The sequence below is a fragment of the Vanessa cardui genome, chromosome 28 (genome assembly GCF_905220365.1).
Source record: "Vanessa cardui chromosome 28, ilVanCard2.1, whole genome shotgun sequence".
Lineage (NCBI taxonomy): Eukaryota > Metazoa > Arthropoda > Insecta > Lepidoptera > Nymphalidae > Vanessa > Vanessa cardui.
Genome location: NC_061150.1, coordinates 5522775 through 5548550, shown reverse-complemented (window position 1 = coordinate 5548550; position 25776 = coordinate 5522775). Strand labels below are relative to the sequence as shown.

Genomic DNA, 25776 nt, shown 5'->3' with positions numbered 1-25776 from the left:
AGGTAAAGGTTAAGATGTACGCGTTCTAACCACTGAGCCTTCTCAGATTACAAAGGGTACTGAATTTCGTAATTTTGCCATGTTTTAAATTATTAAAAAATATATATTCGTTCTAAAACGCGATTAGCTTAGATTACTTGTTTGATTTATGAGTCCACAACAGCAGATACACACTAAATACATACGAGTATTCCTAATATTAATCAAAGGCACTGGTAAGCTTACTGGTAACATTACTGATACCCAAAAAGGCATATGTGATATTAAAAAACAAACAACAGTAAACTGTTTCAATTCCAATTAACAATAGAGCTTTTAAACCTTATTAGCATCAGGCCACACTGGTTTACTTACTGTTTAAAGTTATTTAATTCTTTTAACAGTTGGTACGATTGATTGTTTCGAAGTTAAACTTCTAATATAATATTTCAAAATCGTGCAATGTTTCCGTAACGGCAATGATATTCTAATAAACAGATATGTTATATCCATACTAAACAACAGAAAAAAGTGTGCTGCGCCGGGGACCGTTTATTTTAGTTTATTTTTACATTTCATTAAAAGTAAACAGGATAGTTTGATAAAAACAATAAGTAAAAGAGATAACTAGATGTTTTAATTAGGCAAAACGTATTACTACGTAATTATGATGTATTATAACGTATTACTACGTAAAACGACTTAAGGCAAACGTCACAATTAGGACGTTTTCTAGTCTTCACTTTTTGCGCGTTAATAACATATATGTTTACTAAAACATCATTGCGTAATGGAATATTATTAAATAAAAAAACATCAATGATTTACAAAAAATATTCGGCGGCTTCATATATATTATTTAAAATGTCTCCAATAGATTTTTATGTACATAGATTACATATATGGTTTTCTTTATATTTTCCCAAACAGGGCCTAATTGTTAGATATATTTGTATACAATGTTACTTGGATAATCTAAGCAAGGTTTACATCAGTATATAAGCGGTATATGTTACTTTTTGGACTTCAGGTTAGGTACCACTTACACATCAAATATATGCCTAACTTTTTTGTGTTTTCATTCAGTGGCGAAAATAGGGCGGTGCAACCGGTGCCCAGGCACAGGGCGTAGACTCTCGGGGGCGCAAGAATAGACAGACCGGGCAGGACTATTGTTTTTTCGTTTTGCTCTTGTTAAGATTCCGCTGAGCCCCTAGTACTCGTTTCCAATACAAACGTACTTACATACTAGTATCATTAAAAACATACATCGCGCTCATTTTTTGTCAGCGCACGAGCGTATTTGTGTTTAGTGTTTATCGTTAATGGGCAACGCATTTGCAGCAGTGAACCTGCGTTTAAGTCTTAGTGAGTGAGACAGTAAAATAGGCAAAGGGTCTGCTTAAATAGGGCGCAGTTATAGAAGCTACCCATGTCATAAGAAATAACAAAAAAGCTCGCACAGGGCAGAGAAAAGACTATTTAAGGTACTGTGTACATTACTGTTATTTTGACCGATTTCCTAAGGTTTACAATATAAGCGCAAAAATTTTTTTATTTACGACATAATTTAAGAAACTTCTAAAATTTTCAGTGTTTCTCTACTATGTAAATAAACTTTCCTCTTGAATCAATCCATATATTAAAAACGCCAACTTGGGATTCAAGATCTTATGTGCCTGTAGTAATTCTTCAAACAATACTATATGCTTTCCGAGGGTAGGATATATTAGAAGAGATACCATATAAGTTTACAAAGCCTAATCAACAAGTACCTACGTTATTAATAATGTAACAAAACAAAAAGAAATCAAAGACAAGTCCTAGTGAAAAAAATCAAAGATTTTTATTCATTATTAATTGGATATTTAAAATATTTTTAGTAAATTAATTTCCTATTTAGCTGATGTAAACCCTGCTTATGATTTTAGTTTTTTTTTTTTCGATACGGCAATTATCTGTCAAACGAAATAAAATTAAAAAATCACAAATCTTATATGTTTTTTATAAGTTGCAAATTGTTTTTTTTTTTTAAACAAACAGCCTAAAAATGTATGGAATTATTATTTTACGCACAATTTGTGATATCTGATTAGTAGAATTTAAACCACTTCACAAATGTATTACTATACAACGACGACAGTTAAATTAAAGTCCATTTAACGTTAAACTTTACATTATTTTTATTTGTTATTAGTACTAAGAAGTATGAATGTTATATAATGTAAATTATGTGCAATAAAAGAGTAATTGATTTTACAAACACAACAATAGTTATTTTTTCTCATCCACCCTACTAACACTGATTTCCTTTTCTTTTTATATAGGTATAAATTTACAAAATATGGCTGCTCTTTTAAATAATATCATTTGAATAATTAGATTTTTTATTTGAGTTAAACTTTTCTTACATCATTAAACTAAACCGATTACTTTATTTTATTTTTTTTAATAAACCTCTTGAATGTAAATCTCATTTAAGCGCGAGTGTGTTGGAAGAAATTACTGTAAAGTGGTAATACCTTTTTGTATTTAGTTTTCTTTGTATCTGGTATGTGTAGAAATAAAACAACATTAATAGACGATTAAATTTTTATTTTGACGAAAAGATATTCAGAACCAGCATCATATCTTGAGCATTAACATAAAAAAAAAACATTTTCGCGCCAATGGAGACATTGACAGTTGACAAATAAAAAAGTTTATTTTTTTTTTATTTTCTACTCGTAATAGAATTATGTTTTAAATACTTTTAACTGTTATATTATAGTCTAATGCTATTTTTTAAGTTAAAACGGCTAAGGAAATTATACATTTGTACTATTATTTTTTTTTTTAATAAATTTGAGTCATGTTTTGAGTATCTATATTTTTATTGGTTGGGTTGGCCCAATGTGTAGTATGCGAATGACTTAACTATAACATGGCAAAACTATGAATAATAAGATTTTGTACGATAATCGAATATTTATTTTTTCAATTTGTAATAATGATTTGACATTGCGATTAAATTTAAATTAACAGGTTACTACCAAAAAGTTTAAATATACACTTTATTAATACAGCTTAAAGAAAATTTGACAATTAAAAAAAAAAGTCTACGATAATTGACTTGGATTCTTAGATGTCCATTCCAAGGAGTTTCTTGTCGAAGATAAACTCGCCGAGCGACGAGTGACGCTCCATCATCTTCTTGAGTGTGGAGGCCTTGCCGGCGAGGTCACGTTGACCCTTGTATTGTTCTTCCAGGAAGTCACCAGTCAAGTAATCGACAAGCTGTAAAAAGTGTAACAATTAAAGCAATATATCTATTCATGAATTCAAAGCAACTTCCTCAAATTCAAAGTGACGTCATAACAGCTAAGTGACAAAGATTAGTGACATTTTTAACTTTTAGGGGCTACTACAATACTTACAATACTTGAGCTGAGATGAGCCAGTGGTTAGAACGCTCGCATCTTAGCCGATGATTGCGAGTTCAAACCCAGTCAAGCACCACTAAATATATATGTGCTCAATGTGTGTTTATAATTCATCTCGTGCTCGGCGGTGGAGGAAAACATCGTGAGGAAACCGGCATGTGTCTAATTTCATCGAAATTATGAGACATGTGTATTCCACCAACCCGCATTGGAACAGCGTGGAGGAATATATTCCAAACCCTCCCCTTAATGGTTGAGGAGGCCTTAGTCCAGCAGTGGGAAATTTATATTCTGTTACTGTTACTGGACACACTACTCGACCAACGTCGAGTAACGTCGTCACGTTACTTCTGGTTTTCCACAACACAAATGCTTTAGCTACTTACATTGGGATCAGAGTAACATACGTGATGTTGTCCAATATTTATTAAAAAATATATACTTACGTGGTAATCATTGTTCTCGTGACCTTGACCGTCCCTGTCGCTCTCACACTTGATGATCACGTTCTTAATGGCCTTCGTGACTTCAGTCTCCATCTTCAGGGCGTCTTCCAAAGCTTCCACGCCTGATGCCCAGTGTTTGCGTTCTGGGGGCTGGAGATATTAATGATTAGAATATCTTCCAACTAGCGACAAGCCCCGGCTTCCCAGGGTTACTTGATATCTATCGTTACATTATGACCAAATTACACAAAATCATTTTAAATTGTATCCTGCGTTACTCAATGCATATCAAATTATTTTTCTTCAAGTAAACTTCACAATTTTTGAATCGTCGATACTAGAATACTACCACCGTTTTGAAAGCAGTCTCCAGCAAAAACATAGTCTCATAGTTGCTCCTTTCAAATAAATACATTCACAATTCTGTTTTTCACAAAAATGAGTGTCGTGTGATGGACCCCAACCCAAAATGCAGGGTTTTTGTCACTCTTTTAATCTATACCTATAATAAAATTGTAGTGTCTGTTTGTAATATTAAAATAGCCCTGATTTGGGCATCACTGGCAGATAACTGCTATAATAAGGGGTAACTTAGGCTACAAGAGTTTATTTATTTGTTAAATTCAAATGCATACAAGGTCGCGGATTTATTCATTAATTTAGAGTTAATAAACTTTTTAAATTTAGTAATTAGAAAATTGATTATATTTCCCGGTATCTTATTATATATGCGTATACCATTGCCGTATACAATTTTAGGTATTATATTCTTTAAAGCTCTACTCGTGACTTGACGGTGCTCCACAACAAATAAAGTCGCTTCTAGTCCAAGCAATGTAAAACTGCCTCCACTACACAATACAAGATGACGTCACTATGATGGTAAGATTGATCCACTCACCCGAATGGTGATCAATGAAGTAACGTTGGTGGTCAGCTCTCCTCTCATCAGCAGATATTCAATCAGCTTCATGGCATGCTCCCTTTCTTCAGAGCTGGCGTCGAAGAACAGCTTCGCGAAACCGGGGCGGTTCACCTAGTCAGATTTGGAATTAAAATCAAAAGCAATCCACAGTAATAAATATATATATAAATGCAAAAGTAAGTCTGCTGTGTGTCTTGCTTTAATACCAAAATTACTGGATAGATTTGAACGAAATTTGCTACATAAATATTCTAGAGTCTGTAGTTTTACTAAGAAAGGACTAAGCTACTTTTTAATTTAAAAAAGGCTGTAAACAAAGAGTTCTTATATCAATGTAATATTTTAAGTTAATTTGTAAGTATATTCATATTTTCTTCGAGCAGGGCCGCGGGTAACAGCTGGTTTTATAAAATTATTTCGAAAGTTACTAATTACTTTATTATTGTTATTATAACTGAGATTATTTTGTCATATATTTGTCTTGATTAATCTATAAATAAAAGCAGATTAGTAAAGTATGTAAAGTAACAGCCTGTAAATTTCCCACTGCTGAGATAAGGCCTCTTCCATTAAGGAGAGGATTTGGAACATATTACACCACGCTGTTGAATGTGGTAGAATTTCGATGAAACTAGACACATGCAGGTTTCCTCACGATGTTTTTTTCACCGTCGAGCACGAGATAAATTATAAATACAAATTAAGCACATATATATAGTGGTGCTTGCCTGGGTTTGAACCCGCAATCATCGGTTAAGATGCACGCTTTCTAACCACTGGGCCATCTCAGCTCAAAGCAGGTTTGATACTTACGGAGTCTCTAGAGAAGTGGGCTCCCATAGCCAAGTACTGGATGGAGGCTGATACTTCCATCTGGATCTGCTGACGGACGCTGCTGCGACAACCGTGAGACATGGTGATCCATTGCTTCGGAATATTAACCGGGTTTACATTACCTGGAAATAAATCATAATTTAAATTGGCGAATCAAACGCATTTTCTGTAGAGAAATACTGAACGCCCATTGGTTGTCTATTTTGACATCAGATTTCGACCAATGACAATTCAGATTAGTTAAACGGTCTTAATTTTAAAAATAAATTCGCTCGAAATACTGAACGCTCATTGGTCGTCGATTTTGACATCAGATGTCAACCAAAGACAATACAGATTAGTTAACTGGACTTCTTTTAGAAAATAAATTCGCTCGAAATACTAAACGCTCATTGGTCGTCGATTTTAACATCAGATGTCAACCAATGACGATTTAGATTACTTAAACGGACTTTTTTTCAAATTAAATTTCGTTGTTAAAGTACTGAATAGAAAATATGCGGTTTAGATATTTCTTCAAGAATGTTGTCATTAAAGTATAACACCGCATAAGTATAATATTATACGAAAAAAAAATTGCTCAAATAAATATATGTAGTCCATAATAGTCGCCTTATGTTGTCTTACGAGGAGGTAGATAGGAATTTCGATGGTAGTGTTATATATAAGTAGTGCTTATATACGATCAAAATAGTACGCACATTTAAAATTATTTGAAAAAGCAAGAGAAACCGCCTGATAGCTGTATGCGTACCTTTAGAGAGAAAGATTTTTGTATAAATAATACATAATAAAACACTTATAATTTTAGAAGTTTCTAATGTCTCATAATTAAACAAATTCTGTATATTTAGCATCAGTATTACAACCGTGGAAAGCCGGGGCGGGTCGCTATTTAAATAAACAATAATAAATACCGCGTTTGTATGGAAGTACCTTTATTTAGTACACAAATATAATCCACACAATGATTAATTTATGAGTTCAAAGGTATATTGTTAGATGCGTAATTCGTAGCAATACTGCTATTTTTATATTAAGTAGGTATAGAACCAATGTGTTCTAATATTATGAATTTTACAGAATAGGCTATTTGACTGGTTTTTAAAATCAATTTTATATTATTTAGTAGAAGTTAAGGAACCCAGTAAAAGTTGTGTTTTTTATTTCTAGTTCATATTTGCCGAAAAATATCATATTTCAAAATTCCATATTTAAATAGCGCGCAAAAACACTACTTGGACAATACGGCGCTGCAATGGGGTCGGTGGCATTACTTTCTTGTATTTTATCTGTGGTACATATAGTAGAAAAGCAAAGTTTACAAGAAAGTGACTTCATCATAAGCCCGGCCAATCAGGAGCGTTTTGTGTCACGTGACAAACGTTTGAAAATTTCCATTTTTATGTAAGTATTATTTTCAACTTTCGATAGTAAATAGCCATTTTTAAACTCATAATATACACTGATTCAATGATGTTCTAGTAAACAGATATGTCATTAACGCGCAAAAGGTGAAGACTAGAAAACGTCCTAATTGGGACGTTTGCCTTCAATCGTTTTCATCGTAATTATGCCAGTAATACGTTATAATACATCATAATTATGTAGTAATACGTTTTGCGTAATTAAAACATCTAGTTATCCCTTTTACTTATTGTTTTTATCAAGCTATCCTTTTTACTTGTAACGAACTGTAAAATAAACGGTCCCCGGCGCGGCACACTTTTTTCTGTTGTTTAGTATGGGTATAACATATCTGTTAATTAGAATATCATTGCACTGATTACAATAATTCACAATTTATTTTTCGTATTGTCAAATAGCCTATTATTACAATCGACTTCGATGGAATTTGTATGAAGCAAATTTGAACGATAAAGAATGCTTTTCACTTGACAACCGCGGGCGACAATTCATATTTTAAATACCAAAATTTTGTTTTATAGATTTCAACAATGAAATATTCGATTAATTTATAATTTAACGAATAAAACTCTAGACCTATTTATATCAGTGTCAATACATCACAAGTACCATCGTAATATAACCGACAAATAACGTTTTCAAATTAAAATTACTTTGTTCGATTTATAGAAAGAAAACAAAGCTGTCACTTTTGGCACGATACGTTAATCGTGTGACGTCACACGACGCCATTTTGTCTTTGTACCTTGACCTTTTGCGTTTCAGCCGTATCGAGAATTTCTTTATAAATAAATAGTTTATTGTTTTCGTTTTAAACGAATGCGTATTGAGGTTATGACATATATTATACGTGTCACTACATAATATAAAACAAAGTCGCTTTCTGTCCCTGCCTGTATCCCTATGTATGCTTAAATATTTAAAACTACGCAACGGATTTTGATACTTTTTTTTTTAATAGTGTGATTCGAGAAGAAGTTTTTTATATATAATACGTGGACAATTTAGTAAAGAAACAATGTTAAATTTAGAAGTTTCCATTGTGATGTCTTATCAACCCGTGCGAAGCCGGGGCTGGCCGCTAGTGTAATATAAATAACATTAGCGTGTTTGATGTCGATACTTTTGCGATAAACTTTATTTTAAATAATAAAGCAAGCCCATGTTCAAATCAACAACAAAAACAACAGCCTGTAAATTCCCACTGCTGGGCTAAAGACCTCCTCTCCCTTTGAGGAGAAGGTTTGGAACATAATCCACCACGCTGTTCCAATGCGAGTTGGTGGAATACACATGTGGCAGAATTTCTATGAAATTTGTCACATGCAGGTTTCCACACGATGTTTTCCTTCACCGCTGAGCACGGGATGAATTATAAAGACAAATTAAGCACATGAAACAGCGGTGCTTGCCTGGGTTTGAACCCGCAATCATCGGTTCAGATGCACGCGTTCTAATTACTGGGCCATCTCGGTCCTACTGTACACCACATTACAATTATTAAAATTAATTCAAATGGTAGCAATACTTGGTGGTAGAGCTCGCAAGTCCGTGTAGCTACCACCCAGTTATTCAGTATCCTGCCAGCAAGCAGCGGTACTTACTGTCGTGTTCTGGTTTGAAGGGCGAGCGAAGAAAAGCGTTAATTTATTTATTTATTTGAAACACCATCGGCATATTCACAAAAACAATTTAATAAAAGTATAATCATCGGTTAAGATGCACGCTTTCTAACCACTGGGCTATCTCAACTCTTTTGTTTAAATCATCGATATTTAAAATAGACGTAGCATTAGGAGTTGCTACGTAAAACGGAGATCTATATGTTTATCTAATCTGTACCCTTGCATTAACATTTAAACCGTCAGTATTATTATATCTAATGTTAAATGTGACTGATAAAATAGTACGTGCCTCTAGAAATGATATAAATTTTCCAACGATCACTGAAGAGGCTGAATGATTATTATTTATTTACATGAATATTAAAAAAATGCGGATTAACACTCTAGCGATATGGTTAAGTATTTGTATGAGATGTGGCCAATGATGTTCTAGTAAACAGATATGTCATTAACGCGCAAAAAGTGAAGACGCGAAAACGTCCTAATTGGGACGTTCGCCTTTAGTCGTTTTCATCATAATTATGTAGTAATATTTTTGCGTAATTAAAACATCAAGTTATCCCTTTTACTTATTGTTTTTATCATGCTATCCTTTTTACTTGTAACGAAATGTCAAATAAACGGTCCCCGGCGCGGCACACTTTTTTCTGTTGTTTAGTATGGGTATAACATATCTGTTTATTAGAATATCATTGGATGTGGCAGTATGTTGTCTGCCTAAGCCTTTTCGAATAAACAAAAAAAATACCGGTTCAAACAAAACAAGACATGATCAACGACAAAAAATACTTGTAACAGCGGCTTGAAAATTTTTTATCTATATTATTAATAGTCCGTCAAATCAATCTTTATTCGAAGCGCAATTTGAAATAACATTAATCTTAACTTTTTTTTTTTAAATATATTGATCATGAAAATAGTTTAAAAGTTTCGTCTTGAAACTGTATTAAAATTTGTTAGCATTTGTGTTCAATGTTGTTTCCTTAAAATTTAAATGAAACCTAACAAAAAATTTATCCAATTCGGTTTATAAATGAAAGAAAAGGTCAAACGATAACCTTATTTTTTTGAGTAAAGTAAGACTTAAATAAACTTTATACTGAAATATTTTTTTAATAATATATTTTTGGAAATTAAATGTCTTAAACAATTGTGTAAAAAAAAAAATAAAAGCTTGCCCGAGGATTACATTGCGAGGTTGTTTTTTTATTCAATTAAAATAAATTATCTATATAAAATAATAATAAACGTATGTTCTTTCACTTTCACTAATGAGAAAATTCGATCCCTAATAATAATTTTCGTTAGTTAGTCACAGCCAAAGTTGTACATACCTAATGGACTTCGAGTACAGTTACATTATTTCTCGTATAAAGTAAATAATACAAAACGGTGAGTGATATCTCAATGATAGACATAAACAATCGCCGCCATTTTGTTGAAATTTTAAATGAACCAGAGTTTAGTACATTTTTTATGGTATAGGTTGGCGGACGAGCATATGGGCCACCTAATATTAAATGGTCACCATCACCCATAACGCTGTAAGAAATATTAACTATTCCTTACATCGTCAATGCGCCACCAATCTTGGATCCTAAGATGCTATGTCCCTTGTGCCTGTAGTTACACTGGCTCACTTACCCTTCAAACCGAAACACAACAATAATGCGTACTGTTGTTTAGCAGTAGAATATCTGATGAGTCGGTGGTACGTACCCAGGCGGGCTTGCACAAAGCCATAAGTAAACGCATTATTGTGATCTACCTAATAGGGTTCAGCCAGCTTTGCAATTAAGCGCAAAAAATGTGTTTAATTATAACATCACATTGATAACAATTACGATTATCAATAGTATATTACGCATGTAGGTATTATACATATAATTCTTCCACTTGTATCTTTAACTATTAAAACTAGTAAATTATAAAAAAACCGCATCATTTACCGTTGCTCACTTTAAAAAGTCTTAAGTCGACAGCGGAAAGCGACTTTGTTTTGTAGTATGAAGTGTAAAAAGAAAGAAAGAGAAAGAGAGGCAAAGATCGTCTGGGCTGCTCTCTTTTTTAATATATTAAGATGTCTGCTATTGCTCTCGTCAGCCGGGTAATAGAAAAAAGATTGATCAAGTTTTCAACCAATAATATCCCATAAATATACTGTCAAATGTTGATTTGGCTTTTCTCAAGATTTGCTTTAATAGAGTATACAAAAATTCGTAATATTGTTGTTCTGGTTTGAAAGGTGAGTAAGTCAGTGTAACTACAGGCACAAGGGACGTAACATCTTAGTTATATAGGTTGATGGCGCAATGCGCAACAAATCCTACATTGACGTTTCACTATATGAACGCCATATTTGAATTTATAACGTTTTAAAATTAAAAATAATCAAAACAAATGCAGTTTAATATCGGTTTGTATAATTTTATAAATCATTTTAATTGATTTAACTGTCTCGAAGTTATGTCACTTAATATAACACGGATTGTAGAATGTAGAGTGCGTTCTTAGAGATAAGGCACGTACTAAATTTGTCCTGAGTGGACATTTCTTTTTTTTTTTTTCTTAATAGTTAAATGTTCTACATTTTTCGGTTTAAATTTTTTCATTGTTTTTTAATAATTATAAATAAAAGTAACCTTTAGTTATTAAAACTAAATTAATTCATTAATATTGACTGTAATTAACTAAACAAGGGTCTGCTCCATTTAAAACAAACACATTATCGATTGTTTTGATTCATGACGTGACATTATTTTTCTTTTAAAAGTCAAAGTCAAAAATGTACCACAGATGGCATATATTTACAAAATAAACTACATAACCTAATTTATTTTAAATAATATTCAGAAGTGTTATAACAATTATATCCAGTAATTGTTTAATAAATAAAAATTACGGACGAAATTAGGATGGACTGTGTTGTTTATATTATATATTTGCATGGTCTACACATATGACCTCAACATATTGATATTATATGTCGCAATTCAAAATCACTCACTAATATGATTAATTCTATGTTTTTGCCTATATATCTAACATGATATGAAAACTACATAAAGAAATTGCTCACTAAGCACCCCTTATTTAAAATCATGTATATTATTACAAATTTATTTATTCTACAAGTAAACTATGAGTGCACAGTCAAAACAAACAACTTTCATATCCTATATTTATTCAACAACTCCGTTATATAACTTCAAACATTTAACTCAATGATTGTTCTGTATGTTATGATATATATAATTGTTTACAATATATGTGTCTTGGTTTATACGATTTGAGATCTTTATTAATATTTCTCACAATAATAAAATTCACTTAGGAGAAAAATAAGGTACATTACAATTTGTTTACAAAATGGCATAGCGTTAACAGAAACAGAGGGTAAAATTAAAAAGTTATTCATAGCAAAACAACAAACATCACAGAGTGAGCGTAACTGGAAGTGTCTTTTTATTTTGAAGATTTTATTATTATATTAATATTATTTGTTTTGTTTTGAAATATGGAATTTTAAAAGTCTTTATCCCATATGTATTCCAATACTCATTCAAATGCAAAGAAATATTGTCGTGTTGGTATGCAATGATAGTAGTTATCTGATATACTGCTATCAACATTATTAAAAATAGCTAATAACTGATTTAAATAATATTAAGAATAAGAAAGTGAGTTACTCGACTTAATCATTGAATCTTTGACCCTCTTCGTGACCAAAGATGGGCGAAACGTTGGAAACAATTTAATAATTTAAAATTTTTAAAGATATATTCATTGTCATGTAACGGTAAAATTAAACAATGCAATTTCAGTAGAATCAAACAATGATGACTATAAAACAATATTGTTTTGTGTTTCTAATCACAACAATCGACATCTGTTAATAATTATAGTCTACGCTAATATTATAAATGCGAAAATAACTCGGAATGATTATTTCATTTTGATAAGGACTCCGGTGAACGGCAAAAACTATTTACTAAATAAATATTTATACTATTTTGAACATATTCCTGATATAGGTTTGTAATTTAATAACATTCCAATTTGTGTATAGTTATAAAGCTTGTACCCTAAGACCTAGATATACTTTAATGTCTAACAAAACATTAACACTCAAATCACAAAAAGAATCTTTAAAAAAACAAAGAAAAATTTAATAAATGTTCTAGAATGTTTTAGTTGATTTTGAAAATAGAACTCTTATCTCTCAATCTCATCATGACAATAAATTCTTATTTACACATGTATTGACTACAATAATGTACATGTGTATTCTTATTTACGCACTGTAAATACTTTACTTTGTATTTTTAAGTTTTACACTGTAATTTTATATCAACAATGACAAACTCATTAGTCATTAATTAGGATAAGCCCATATTAGCTACTTTCAACTTTGTACAGTGTACACTTTTGTTTTTCTGTATTAAATATTAAGTACCCATATATACTTTTATATTAGTTGCTTTTTTTAAGACATAGGCATTCAATTACAAATCCTGAAATCTCTAACACGAAAATTTATGATATATAAAAAAAAAATGGTTTGTTATTCAACTGATAAATGTAATATTTTGACTACATGTATATTGTAGTGATAAGATATTTTCTCGATATACAAGACGAAACGAATATCGAATTGACAGCTAGAATTCCCAATTGCGATTGTGACAACTAATTTTTTTTTTGAAAATATTGTAACTCCAAACAAAGACTTTTGAAAAAAAATATGTAAAGGTGGGTAATCTTTAAAAAGCAATATCATTATGCCGTAGGAATTTAATAATCGATAAAATAATGTCTTATATTGTGGAATTCTAAATTGAAAATTATTGATAAAGGATATGTTTGAGATTGTAATGAAGGTTCAATTCCTTTTTCAATTACAGCGTAATTCATTGACAAAACACGATCAAATGACCGTAACCTTTGTATGCTATAATCAAAACACGAACAAAGAAAAAAAAAAGTAAATAAAAAAAAAATACTTACATTGTGTGCCGAATGCTGAAGAACAGACGGCCAAAAGCACGACGATTGCCAAATAGATCTTCATTTTTAAACTTGTCTAGAATAAAATCACAGATAATTTGACGAGGAAAATGTTTTACCGACTAAACGTATCGCTCGATTGAAAAGTGCCTTTACACTCACTGGCGCAGAAGGCAACTTATCAATACAAAATAAAGTTAAAGACAAGGGCTATTCGTTTAAATCGCGATGAATATACGAAAATATTGAACTACGCAGTGATAACAGCACATCTCGATGACAAGTGTGCATGGATGTGAAATAGTTGTGACATACGAGTGAGTGAGATGCAAGATTCGTATAATTCGAGGTTTTGTGTTCCAAGAATGTTATGGAATATTTTTTTGACCTCAAACAAGTTTTAGTGCCTGTTGGATGAGTTTTTTGATCGTTTTTGACGGTTTAGGGTTTTGTGGAATGCACCAAGTCATAAAATAAAAGTATGAATGTAATAAGAATCAAGATGAAATATTATGAAAATTCTTGTAACACAAAACCTCAACAGTCATTGGATTACGGGTGACGTCACTGGAGGGGAAGCAGGGCATTTATATTGCCAGCCTTTAAATATTGCCAACATTGATGGAAATATTTTCATTATAATACACGTTAAAGTTCATTATTTTATTGTGAAAGTTTAACCAAACAAATTAAAATAATTTCAATTTCATATTCTACTTATTGAATGATTATTTAAGCTGAAATTGTAAGTGGCACATAAAATTATTGGAAAACTAATATCTGTTAAGTGGTAACCCCAATTACGAAGCCAACTTCAGATAAAGTTAAAATAATACCCTACCTTTGTATTCGTCGCTGTCAATCACTATACTACGCGGAAAAAGAGATATAAATCATTATATATTTTGTTTTTGTCGGGTTCGACGCTAAAGTTTATCAGTTTTTCTTTGTTGGAAGTCGCCTTCTGCGCCAGTGAGTGTAAAGGCTGCACTTTCAACGGATCTATTTTCATTCATTTTCTCGTGATCGAATATTAAACGTCGCAATATTTGGTAAGTCTTTTTTTTTAATATTGCCCTTTGTCTACCCACCCGTCGTGATTTAATGTTTTTTTTTAAATCAGTGCTCGTATCGCTATCAAGTAATCAATTATAATGCCTTGTGATATAATATTAACATTTGTTCATCTATCATTATCACTTTAAATCCTCAATAAATCGTATTTTACAACAGTAATGATAATTTTAGACATGTATTGGTATTTGTTATCAAATATTGCTGATCACGTCGATTCAATGACAAGATTATGTCGCGATTATATTATTAACTAATTAATCATTTTTAATCTGTAATATATTTTTATTAAATTCAATGTATATCATAGTTAACAATTATTACATTCTATTTTTAAAATTATATGAGTTCTTCTGTAGTAAAATGAGTATATAGTTTTGAACTCTCTGTATTATCCGGAATAATGAAATATGAAATTAAATAGACAATTCTTTTTTTTTAGCAACATGAAGGCTGTGTATGCTATTGCTTGCCTTCTGGCACTGTCTGCGGTCTCAGCTGACATCTGCTACAATGAAGTCTCAATGGAATGTGGCAGAGCCACCAGTAGCTTAGGTAAGAAAAATAATTATCAAATATTTTGACACAAAGACTTTGCAATATATTTTTTTTAATTTAAATATACTAAGATAAAATGATTCAGTCTAGTGTCTACAATTTTCTTTTGTTTCAATAGCTGTTGATTAAGTTTAGTGTTGTTTAAAAAAATATATACACTGTCATGAATATTCTGTAATAATTAATTACCAATTCACTGCTAATTAAAATATTTGGAGGATGATAACGTCCACATGCTAAAAGGGGTCATAGGTTTGAGGTCAAAAAAGTTGCCTATTGTTATGGTTCAAGATCTCTTCATTGGTTGGCCATAAGAAAGTAACAGACAAACAGACAATTACTTTTACGTATACAATATTTGAATAGTTATAGATTGTTTTACTAGAGCTTTGACTAATGAGCCAGTACTTTTAATTTGATTGTGCAACCAATACAATTGAAACACAATACCTCCGTTCCACATTCATATTTATTTCTGTGGCCTTAAGCCAAACGAGCCTATGTCAATAACCAATTTTGACACAATAATACAAAATGCATGTCATTGTTCTATATAAAATATGTTTTGCATAAAACTGATATTAGTTATCTCAATGGGTAAAGAGGCCTTAGCCTACTGATATTAGTAATTTTAAGCTGTTACCATTTTTGCACAAATAAACAACATATAATAATATAAATAGAGTTTAATATGTATTGTATACTCTAATTATACTTTGACCCTTTTAGAACTGGACCACAGATTAATTATGTAACCTCATTGTAGGGTAAACTTTTTATGGACTGATTCTCTCAAATGAACACTATTGTTATGATAACAAATAACAATTAAGTTATTGATGAATAATTATCCTGATAAGTTTATTTATACAATAGATGTTTATTTTATGCTTCTATCTTTATATTTTAAAAAGATTTCTGTTTATTTTTAATTTATTTGAGAAACTATAAAAGCTATAAAAATAAAAATGCTGACAGAGCTGCTGTATATAGCATTAAGTCCGCCCTTTGTACATGTTTTATTTGTGCAATAAAGAATAATAAAAATAAATAAATAAATAAAATTGTACAGATTAAAAATCATCTTTGTTTGTAACTATTTGTGGTTTAAAAAAAACAAAAGTAAACCAAAATTTGATTTCAGAGACAAACATAGCAATAGATTAGGATCACCTTTTCACAAAAGGACAAATCTATTCTTTGAAAGATATGTAAAATCAAAGACTAAAACTAAAACCAATACATGATTTGTCTCTTTCACGCGTGTCTACTAAAATTACACGCTAATTCAATTATAAGCCCTCGTTTAATTGGTTGACACTACAAGGAGATAGCAAATTACGCAATATCATTGGTCGAGAATAATACAATAGGGTGACGACACATTAATAAAAACAACAGTTGTGTATGTACGGCCCTCGTCAACTTTTTGGCGTTTTTTTGGGAAAATAATGAATTAAAATCACGATTATGTGATTATGTTTCTATAATCAAATTCCGCAGACATTTTTAACTTTGCCGTTTCGTAAATTCAAATCGTTTGTAAAAAATACATTGGTAGAAAAAGCATATTATTCGATACAAGAATTTGTAGATGTTAAAAAAGCATGTAGTTAATAGCTGTTGCCTTCCGAGTATTTTTATTTATTAATTAAAATAACTGTATTTAACTAACATGACTTTGTATTTTTTAAATTTTAAAAAAGAGTAACTAGTGATTTTCTTGTCGGTTCTTCTCGGTAGAATCTAATTTCCGAACCGGTGGTAAAATGACACTTAATTGTAAAATGACGATTCAAAATTGCTTGTAAAAGCTTACTTGAATAAAGTTTATTTTGATTTGATTTTTAACGTTTTATGTACAAATACTAACATTAAAGCTATAGAAAATTTGTTTATTAATATTGAAATAACAGTATTTGTTGCCTATTATTGATGGCGTGTCATGGCGGCAAGTGTTTTAGATCACGTGATATACAGACTAAAAATTACGACTTTTAATTTCAATACTATAAATTAATAATGCGCTTTTGTGACTTAAAATAAAATTACTTAAGTATATTTCTAGATATATTTTTATCAAATTTCATAGTTTATTTTTCACTACCGAAATACGCTGTCACAAACACAAATTACTTATAACCACTTGAAATGTGTTTCCGAAATTCCCAATGATAACACGTTGATATAAAAAGATTATTCTCGATTTTGAACAATGATATAAAATCAATTCACGGTCATTGTACATTAGTCAATGATATTCTAATAAACAGATATGTTATATCCATACTAAACAACAGAAAAAAGTGTGCCGCGCCGGGGACCGTTTAATTTACATTTCGTTACAAGTAAAAAGGATAGCTTGATAAAAACAATAAGTAAAAGGTATAACTAGATGTTTTAATTACGGAAAACGTATTACTACGTAATTATGATGTATTATAACGTATTACTGGCAGAATTATGATGAAAACGACTAAAGGCAAACGTCCCAATTAGGACGTTTTCTAGTCTTCACTTTTTGCGCGTTAATGACATATCTGTTTACTAGAACATCATTGACATTAGTTTTGAATCCTAACGTTGAAATATATTTAAAAGTACTTAAATGATATCAATTTAATTCCTACAGAGTTGATTTTATATCCCAGAGTCAATAGTCGACTATAATCGTGTTCTCTACAGCTCTTGAAATTATTCCAGTATATTCTTCAAGTATATTCTGACTTACCACAGATAAGATAAAAATATAGACAGCTGATATGCAAAATATATACAATGACAGATTAAAAAAACAGAGCACAATACTTTTGAATGTAAAAAAAGATACAGCCCAGTCACATAATTAAATTCCGGATATGTTTAATTTGTGTAGGATAAACATACTTAGACCAGCTGTGGACATTAAGAGACTGTTAGCAATTATGGAACATATTATTGACTGTTTTAAGAGCGTAATAAAATCAAAATATACTTTATTCACTTTTGAGTAATTTAACAACTTTATTAAGTGAAGCTCCGTTTCGGAAAGTTCTACCGAGAAGAACGGGCAAGTAACTGAGTAGTTACTCTTTCGACATATAAAAATAATCATGTTAGTTAAATACAATTATAAATGTATGTAATATATGTTTGGAAGTCAACAAGTATTAATCCCACTCTTTTTTTATAATCTGTATAATCTTGTTCTGAATAATATGCCTTCTTTACCATTTTTTTTACAAATGATTTCAAATTATGAAACTGTTAAGTTAAAAATGTCTGCGGAATTTTATTATAGAAACGAAAGCAGATGTAATCATCTGACATCGTGCGACAAAGATGGCGATAGTCGCTCGTGCGTATCACAGGGGCATTGAACCCTTGATCTATAATTCACTAAAGAGATCAACTAGGTACAGAATCGATACAATAAGGCCTACTATGAATCTATCGACAAAAAAGCCAACTATTTTTCTACTTGACTTAAAAAGAAAAGAGTAACTACTGAGTTTCTTGCCGGTTCTTCTCGGTAGAATCCACTTTCCGAACCGGTGGTAGCTTCACTTAATTGTAAAATGACGATTCAAAAGTGCTTGTAAAAGCCTACCTGAATTTATTCAAGTTTATTTTGATTTTTTTTTGATTAACCCGGCTTGAACCGAGGACCTCAGTGCATGTTATAAAACCCCAATGATATCCACAGCTCTGCCCAGCTGTAACGCTGTATATGGTAACTTCGGTCGTCAAGGCAACGTAGCCAATGAACTCCAGGCCTTCGCCAACCTGCACCTGCGCAGGTCTTACGAATACCTGCTGTCAGCTGCGTATTACAACAACTACCAGACGAACAGGGATGGTTTCCACAAGCTCTTCAAGAAGTTATCCGATGAAGCGTGGGCGAAGACTGTCGAGATTATCCAACACGTGACCAAAAGAGGTAAGTGTAGTGAAAACATCGTGAGGAAATCTGCATGTGACAAATTTTATAGAAATTCTGCCACATGTGTATTCCAACAACCCGCATTGGTACAGCGTGGTGGAATATGTTACAAACCTTCTCCTCAAAGGGAGAGGAGGCCTTTAGCCCAGCAGTGGGAATTTACAGGCTGTTTTTGTTGTTGTTGTAGCAAGTCACTTGGTTGGTGGTATGTTCTCTTATAACATGACAATCTATGAGCAATACTTAGTACAGGTATTCCTCAATTTACGTACAACAATGTTTAGACTCTATTCCTGCCTTAGATTGCCTTGGCTTACGACGTTCGTATGCAAGCCTAGATTACGGGTTCAAACCCAGGCAAGCACACAGTTTATAATTCATCTTGTGCTCGGCGGTGAAGGAAAACATCGTTGGGGAAACCTGCATGTGTCTTCATTGAAATTCTGCTACATGTGTATTCCACCGACCCGCATTGAAACAGCGTGGAGGAATATGTTCTAAACCTTCTCTTCAAAAAGAAGGGCCCAATCCAGCAGTAACCTCATATATTATATTGAATATTATTTCCATACCTTGATAGGTAATCCATAATGAGTGCCACAAATTATTTCGAACTTGACTGATGGTGACTTTTTCAAGATCATCGTTTATTTGTTACAATGGGAAAAGCCTATGTGTCACTGATATCGTGGAAGGGGTTAATTACTGAGTATTAAAATACTCAGTAGTTAATTACTGAGTGTTAAAATACTCAGTAATTAACCCTGGTCTTGGAGTTATGTTTTATTTAAGCCATTTAAATTAATTCAAACTGCTTACTTGAATATACTCTGTTTTTGTAGAGAAATTAATGTATTCATTGATTAAGTTCCGTTTAATGTTTTTGGACTGTTGAAATATGTACTAATTGCATTGTCATCCCTAGGCGGTACCATGGACTTCCGTTCGCGCAGCTCTCTGGAGACAGAGGCCAGGGAGAGCACTCTGGAGCTGCAAGAGTTGGAGTCGCTCGCTCACGCTCTGGACACGCAGAAGGAAATGGCCGAACGCGCGTTCTTCATCCACCAGGAGGCCACCAGGAACAACCACAAGACCCACGATCCTGAGGTGAGTTCAGAATCTTCTAGAAATCTGGTCGCAGATTTAATTAACAACATTCACGAGCTTACAGTTGCCAGTGTCTTTTTATAAATTTTGGCGTTTTATATTTTTATTTAATATCAGCAGATGAAAGATTCAGGCTTGTCCTCTTTTTCAAAGACGTGGAACACACTGACTTTTTATTTTTTTATATTTATATCTATAATAAATATATAATAATACTGGTCACAGATTATAAATTATAAAAAAAGATTGCTGAACTTCAAGCAAAAACTTTATTGTCATTGTGTGCATGACTACTAGTGTGTGTAATCAGTGTTATATTTTCTGTGCGTTTCTCTACTTTGACAGTCCACCAGTATGATCACCAGTTGACCAGTATTTTTATTTTATTTTATGGAATAGGTTGGCGGAGGAGCATATGTATGAGCCACCTGATGGAAAGTGGTCACCATCACCCATAGACAATGACGCTGTAAGAAATATTAACTATTCCTTACATCGTCAATGCGCCACCATCCTTAGGAACTAAGATATTATGTCCCTTGTGCCTGTAGTTACACTGGCTCACTCACCCTTCAAACCGAAACACAACAATACTGTTTATTGTTGTTTAGCGGTAGAATATCTGATGAGTGGGTGGTACCTACCCAGGCGGGCTTGCACAGAGCCCTACCACCCAGTAAACCACCAGTAGTTCCTCGTGGACCATTTTCATTTTTATTGGTTTCGCTTCGCTCGCTTCGTAATTGTATCGCTTCTGAGTTCTGTCCCTATATTCCTATAGGTAAACTAAAAACGAAAATAGTACATTTACTAACACTTTACTTATTAAAAGAATAGAATTACAAGAAAAAATTAATATAGTAGTATAACTATGCTTACATTTTTGCTCTTTACTATCAAAAGCAGATAAATTTTCGTGGACCCCATTAACATCTTATGGACACCCATTTTTTTTTTCACGCCTACGTAGACCCCCATCATCTCTCCCGTGGACCCCTGGGGGTCCATCTGGACCACTTTGAGAATCACTGATCTAGACATATATAGATATATCGCTGTTAGATTATGATCTATCTCGCGAGACTGTAAACTGTCGAAAGATAAGAATTCAGATAGCAACTTCTTAGACAATCATAATAATATACTATAATTAATATCATAGATTATTCAAGAGCATATATACCAATGGCATCGCGCCAATCCAAGGTCAAAGTTGTTTATGCTTTTAACCTCTAGAAAAGTCTATATTCTAGAAACATTCACAATAAATGCAGTTTAATCTTGATTTATTGTGATAATGCTGCGGGGTATTACTTTGGACATCGTCCAAATGGCTTGCAATTGCGATTTTCTCTGGTAGATCTTAATATTTATAACAAAAAAATATAATTCTGTAACTTTATATGTTACAAGTTACCGAAAAATTAATTAATCATGAAATATTACAATTTCAACAAATAGTTTCAAATAAACATTTAATATAGTTATGTATAATTACGATAAAATAAAACGTAATTTTTTATTAATAAAAGAAACATTATACAAATAATATCGAATTAACTACAATAACAATAAAATTAATATTCGTTTTTCTTAAATATCGATAAAAAAATGCTTGTAAAAGCCTAATTGAATAAGGTATATTTTGACTTTGATTGTGTATTGTTTAAAATAAATTCACTATTGGAAAATAATAAGATAATCAACAGTAATTTCTAATATGATCGATGTTTACAGCTGTAAAAAATTACCCTTATTTAACAAATAATATTTAATGTAGATTATTAAAATATTAAGTAAATATTTATATATTATTTTGTTTATAAACAGATCGCACAGTATTTGGAAGAGGAATTCATTGAAGACCAGGCCAAAACAGTCAGAGACCTCGCCGGACACACCTCTGACCTCAAACAGTTCATCACAGCTAACGAAGGCAAGGACCTCTCCTTGGCCCTCTACCTCTTCGACGAGTACCTCCAGAAAGTCGTCTAAATTAATATCTCAAATTATTAAAAATATTATGTCATTTAAATCCGCCATATTAGTGAGTGTTAGTGGCAACACTGCGTACAAAATATAGGCTGTTAGTTTGTGATTTATTTTTTTCATTAAAGTCACTAAAATATTATTATAAGTTTAAAATTAAAAATGTATGCTCATTATTGATGTTTTTCAGTTATTTTCAAATAAAAATTTAATAACCACCGTTATTTGTTTTTTATTTAAACAAAGATTTATATTGCGTTTGATTCAGAATCAAAGTTTGCTTCATTGGGGGCCCGTTTAAAAAATGTTTGGGGCCCTTAGGAAGGGGAAAGATTTCTCACAAAAGAAAAAATAATTGCATAAAATTAAAATAAATATACATTCATAATAATTATCAAAATAAGATCGCATTTTTTATTAATTTTTGCTTACGTGGATATGATATGATATGTTGGATAATTGATACAGCGGTAGCTACACCCCTGCTTTCATTATAAAACACACATAAATGCTACAAAAAAAATATGCGTGTTCAATTTCACTTCCGTGCGCGCGAAAGTGAAATTCTACTTCTTTGGAGTAATTCAAAAAAGGTTTTATTTAAATTCAAATAATTAATTAGAAAAATAATCTTGTGATAAAAATTATGTTCATTTTTCAACAAATTATGTAGTTTTCAAACCCAATCAACACCACTGAATCGGCTCGGCGGTGAAGGAAAATATCGTGAGGAAACCTGCACGTGTCTAATTTCATAGAAATTCTACCAACCAGCATTGGCACAGCGTGGCGCAGCGTCCAAACCTTCTCCTCAAAGAAAGAGGAGGCCTTAGCCCAACAATGGGAAATTTACAGGCTGTTATTGTTGAATCAATTAAGCCCGTTTTTTTCTCTCATTAAGTACCCAGGCATGGTTTGGTATTTTTTTAATTTGTGTATGCGGTTATACAAGGAAGTGATTCAAAAATCACGCCAGTGCTGACGAGTAATAATATGTTATTAATCATAGTAAAATACAAATATTACACTGAAGTATATATCTTCGTGTTCAAACAGATTAAAATATATTCTTATAAATAATTAAAAGATTTATGAGATGTTAAAACAATTGAATTTGTTTTAATAATTAAAACATCTGATTTAACAAACTAGCGAACAAAATCAAAGTCAAAGACTTAAATCTTTATTCAAAATAGAAGTGTTTACTTATTGATTGTCAAAAACCTACCACCGGTTCGGAATTTAACACCTCGGGCAGTGGAGGATTTACAAATCTGCCGCTAGTAGGCCATTAAATTTTTGCCGCCCTTACTTTTTTGGCAACATTTATGATTTGTGTTCTATCGTCGTCATTACATCGCTTTTTCCCGTTATTAGTGTGATTATAAACTAGGGGATATTTCTGTCAGTTACTAGATTATTTTTCCAACCCGCTATGTAGTGATGAGTGTACGGATCACGGACTTAATGTGTAAACATATAATTAATTATAAGATTATTTTTCATTTCTGTAAGATAATAACAAATTTGAGCTAAATTCGCCGCCCCTCTAAATCTGCCGCCCTTGGCTCCAGCCTACTTAGCCTATTGGTAAATCCGCCACTGACCTCGGACCTGAGAATAACCGGCGAACGAAACTCAACGGCATAAATATACATTAAGAAACATATTTTTGTTATTTGAAACAGCCTGGAGCGATCATCTCATTACCAAGGTGTGCAGTCATCTAGAAAGTCATTAGTGTTGTAATATCCTTTAGCACACAAGTGCTCTTTAACGATTCTTTTAAATTTTATAATATTTAATAATATAATAATATAAGTTTTCTGGGATTCATTTGTAAGTAGGTATACATTGCCCCAAAAAAGAGTTACTAACCCTGTGTAATCGAGTACTAGGCGTAACAAGTTTATTTTTGTTCCTAGTATTAATGGACTGTACGCCACAATTTTTGGGAAAATCATGTCATCACACATCAAATCATGACAAGCACTTAGAATCCCCATTTAACGACTACACTAAGTGAAGCTACCATCGGTTCCGAAAGTTAATTCCACTGAGAAGAAACTCAGTAGTTACTCTTATAGTCTTAAAGACTTGAAACGACTTTGTTTTATACTATGTAGTAAATATTCGGCTCCATAACGCCACAAGGCGTGCAAACCTTTTAATTAAGAGTTGTATGAATATTTCACAATATAATATCGAATTTCATTACATATAGAATCGAATATATAAAGAATATATTAACATAGATACGTCGTAGTTCCACGAACGTCACTATTGTAAGATAATACTAGCTGTGCCCGCTACTTCGAGCGCGTTTGGTTTTAACAAAAAAGTTTTTGTTGAATTAAAACACGCATAAGCTTATTCATTCTGTATTTTTCGTATAGATATTTGCTATGCTAATTTTAATGTAATTCTTCTATTTAGTGAATCGATATTTTTGATTATTCTGGAAAGCGTTTGGATATTGCATCGTGACTTTATTCGAGTATTATTTTAAAAAAATGAAATAAAAGTAGTCAAAATGACTCCTTATTACATCACCTATGGGTCAGTGGCAGTTCCATCAAAATCAATCCAGACGTTCCAGAGATTAGCCGGAACCATGTACCATGTATATATTCATGTGCATTGAGTAAGAAGCGGTTATTTTAATATTACAAACAGACATTCCAATTTTAATTATATGTATATATGTTCAAATCATAGCAATATATTTAGAAATGTAAGTACTTGTAGTTACACAATAACGAACCAATCAGATATGCGTTTTATCTTTGACGTGGCGAAATATATTGGTCTAGTAAAATAGACATAGAAATAAAATTTACCAGTTTACTAGAGCTGATATTTCATTTAAGATTTAAGTTACCATATCAGGGGAAGATTTACCAATAGGCCAAGTAGGCTGGAGCCTAGGGCGGCACGTTTAGAGGGGCGGCAAATTTAGCCCAAATTTTTTATTATCTTACAGAAATAAAAAAAAAACTTATAACTATATGTATACACATTATAGTACGACACAAATTAGATGTAGCATCGGAAAATGCAATGGAATGAAAATAAAACCGATCACTGCCAATTTACACAACCAATAGAAATAGCTCCCTATCGCGCCATTCGACGCTATTCGTCGCTATAGATTCACGCGTCAGAGAAAGCAAGTGCATGTAAATCGACGCGTCAAATTGACGAATATATTAGGTCATATGATATTACAAGTTATTACGTTTGTGCAAAGATCATATTCACATGAGAAATAAATATTGATAATTTGGGATAGCGTGCTTAATTCGGATGTGATCGGTTTTACGAATTTTGGCGATGCGACATCTAAGTTGTGTCGTACTATACCTACGTCCGCAATCCGTATACTCGTCACTACGTAGCGGGTTGGAAAAATAATCCGGTAACTGATAGAAATATCACCTAGTTTATGATCACACGAATA

The 25776-nt window shown here is 32.0% G+C and overlaps 2 protein-coding genes across 2 annotated transcripts; one reads left to right on the top strand and one right to left on the bottom strand.

The window, feature by feature from the left end:
* Positions 1-2931: 2931 nt before the first annotated feature.
* On the bottom strand, positions 2932-13973 carry LOC124541404 (ferritin subunit). Its single transcript, XM_047119257.1, has 5 exons — positions 13667-13973; positions 5586-5728; positions 4749-4883; positions 3848-3997; positions 2932-3255 (listed from the first exon to the last, which is right to left on the bottom strand). Exons 1-5 carry the CDS (start codon positions 13728-13730, stop codon positions 3100-3102), a joined length of 648 nt encoding a protein of 215 aa, XP_046975213.1. The 5' UTR covers positions 13731-13973; the 3' UTR covers positions 2932-3099.
* A 481-nt stretch (positions 13974-14454) lies between these two features.
* Positions 14455-22540, top strand: LOC124541403 (ferritin-1, chloroplastic). Its single transcript, XM_047119256.1, has 5 exons — positions 14455-14718; positions 15183-15295; positions 18984-19217; positions 20146-20327; positions 22158-22540. The coding sequence occupies exons 2-5, from the start codon at positions 15187-15189 to the stop codon at positions 22320-22322; spliced, it is 690 nt and encodes a 229-aa protein (XP_046975212.1). The 5' UTR covers positions 14455-14718; positions 15183-15186; the 3' UTR covers positions 22323-22540.
* The last annotated feature ends 3236 nt before the right edge of the window (positions 22541-25776 follow it).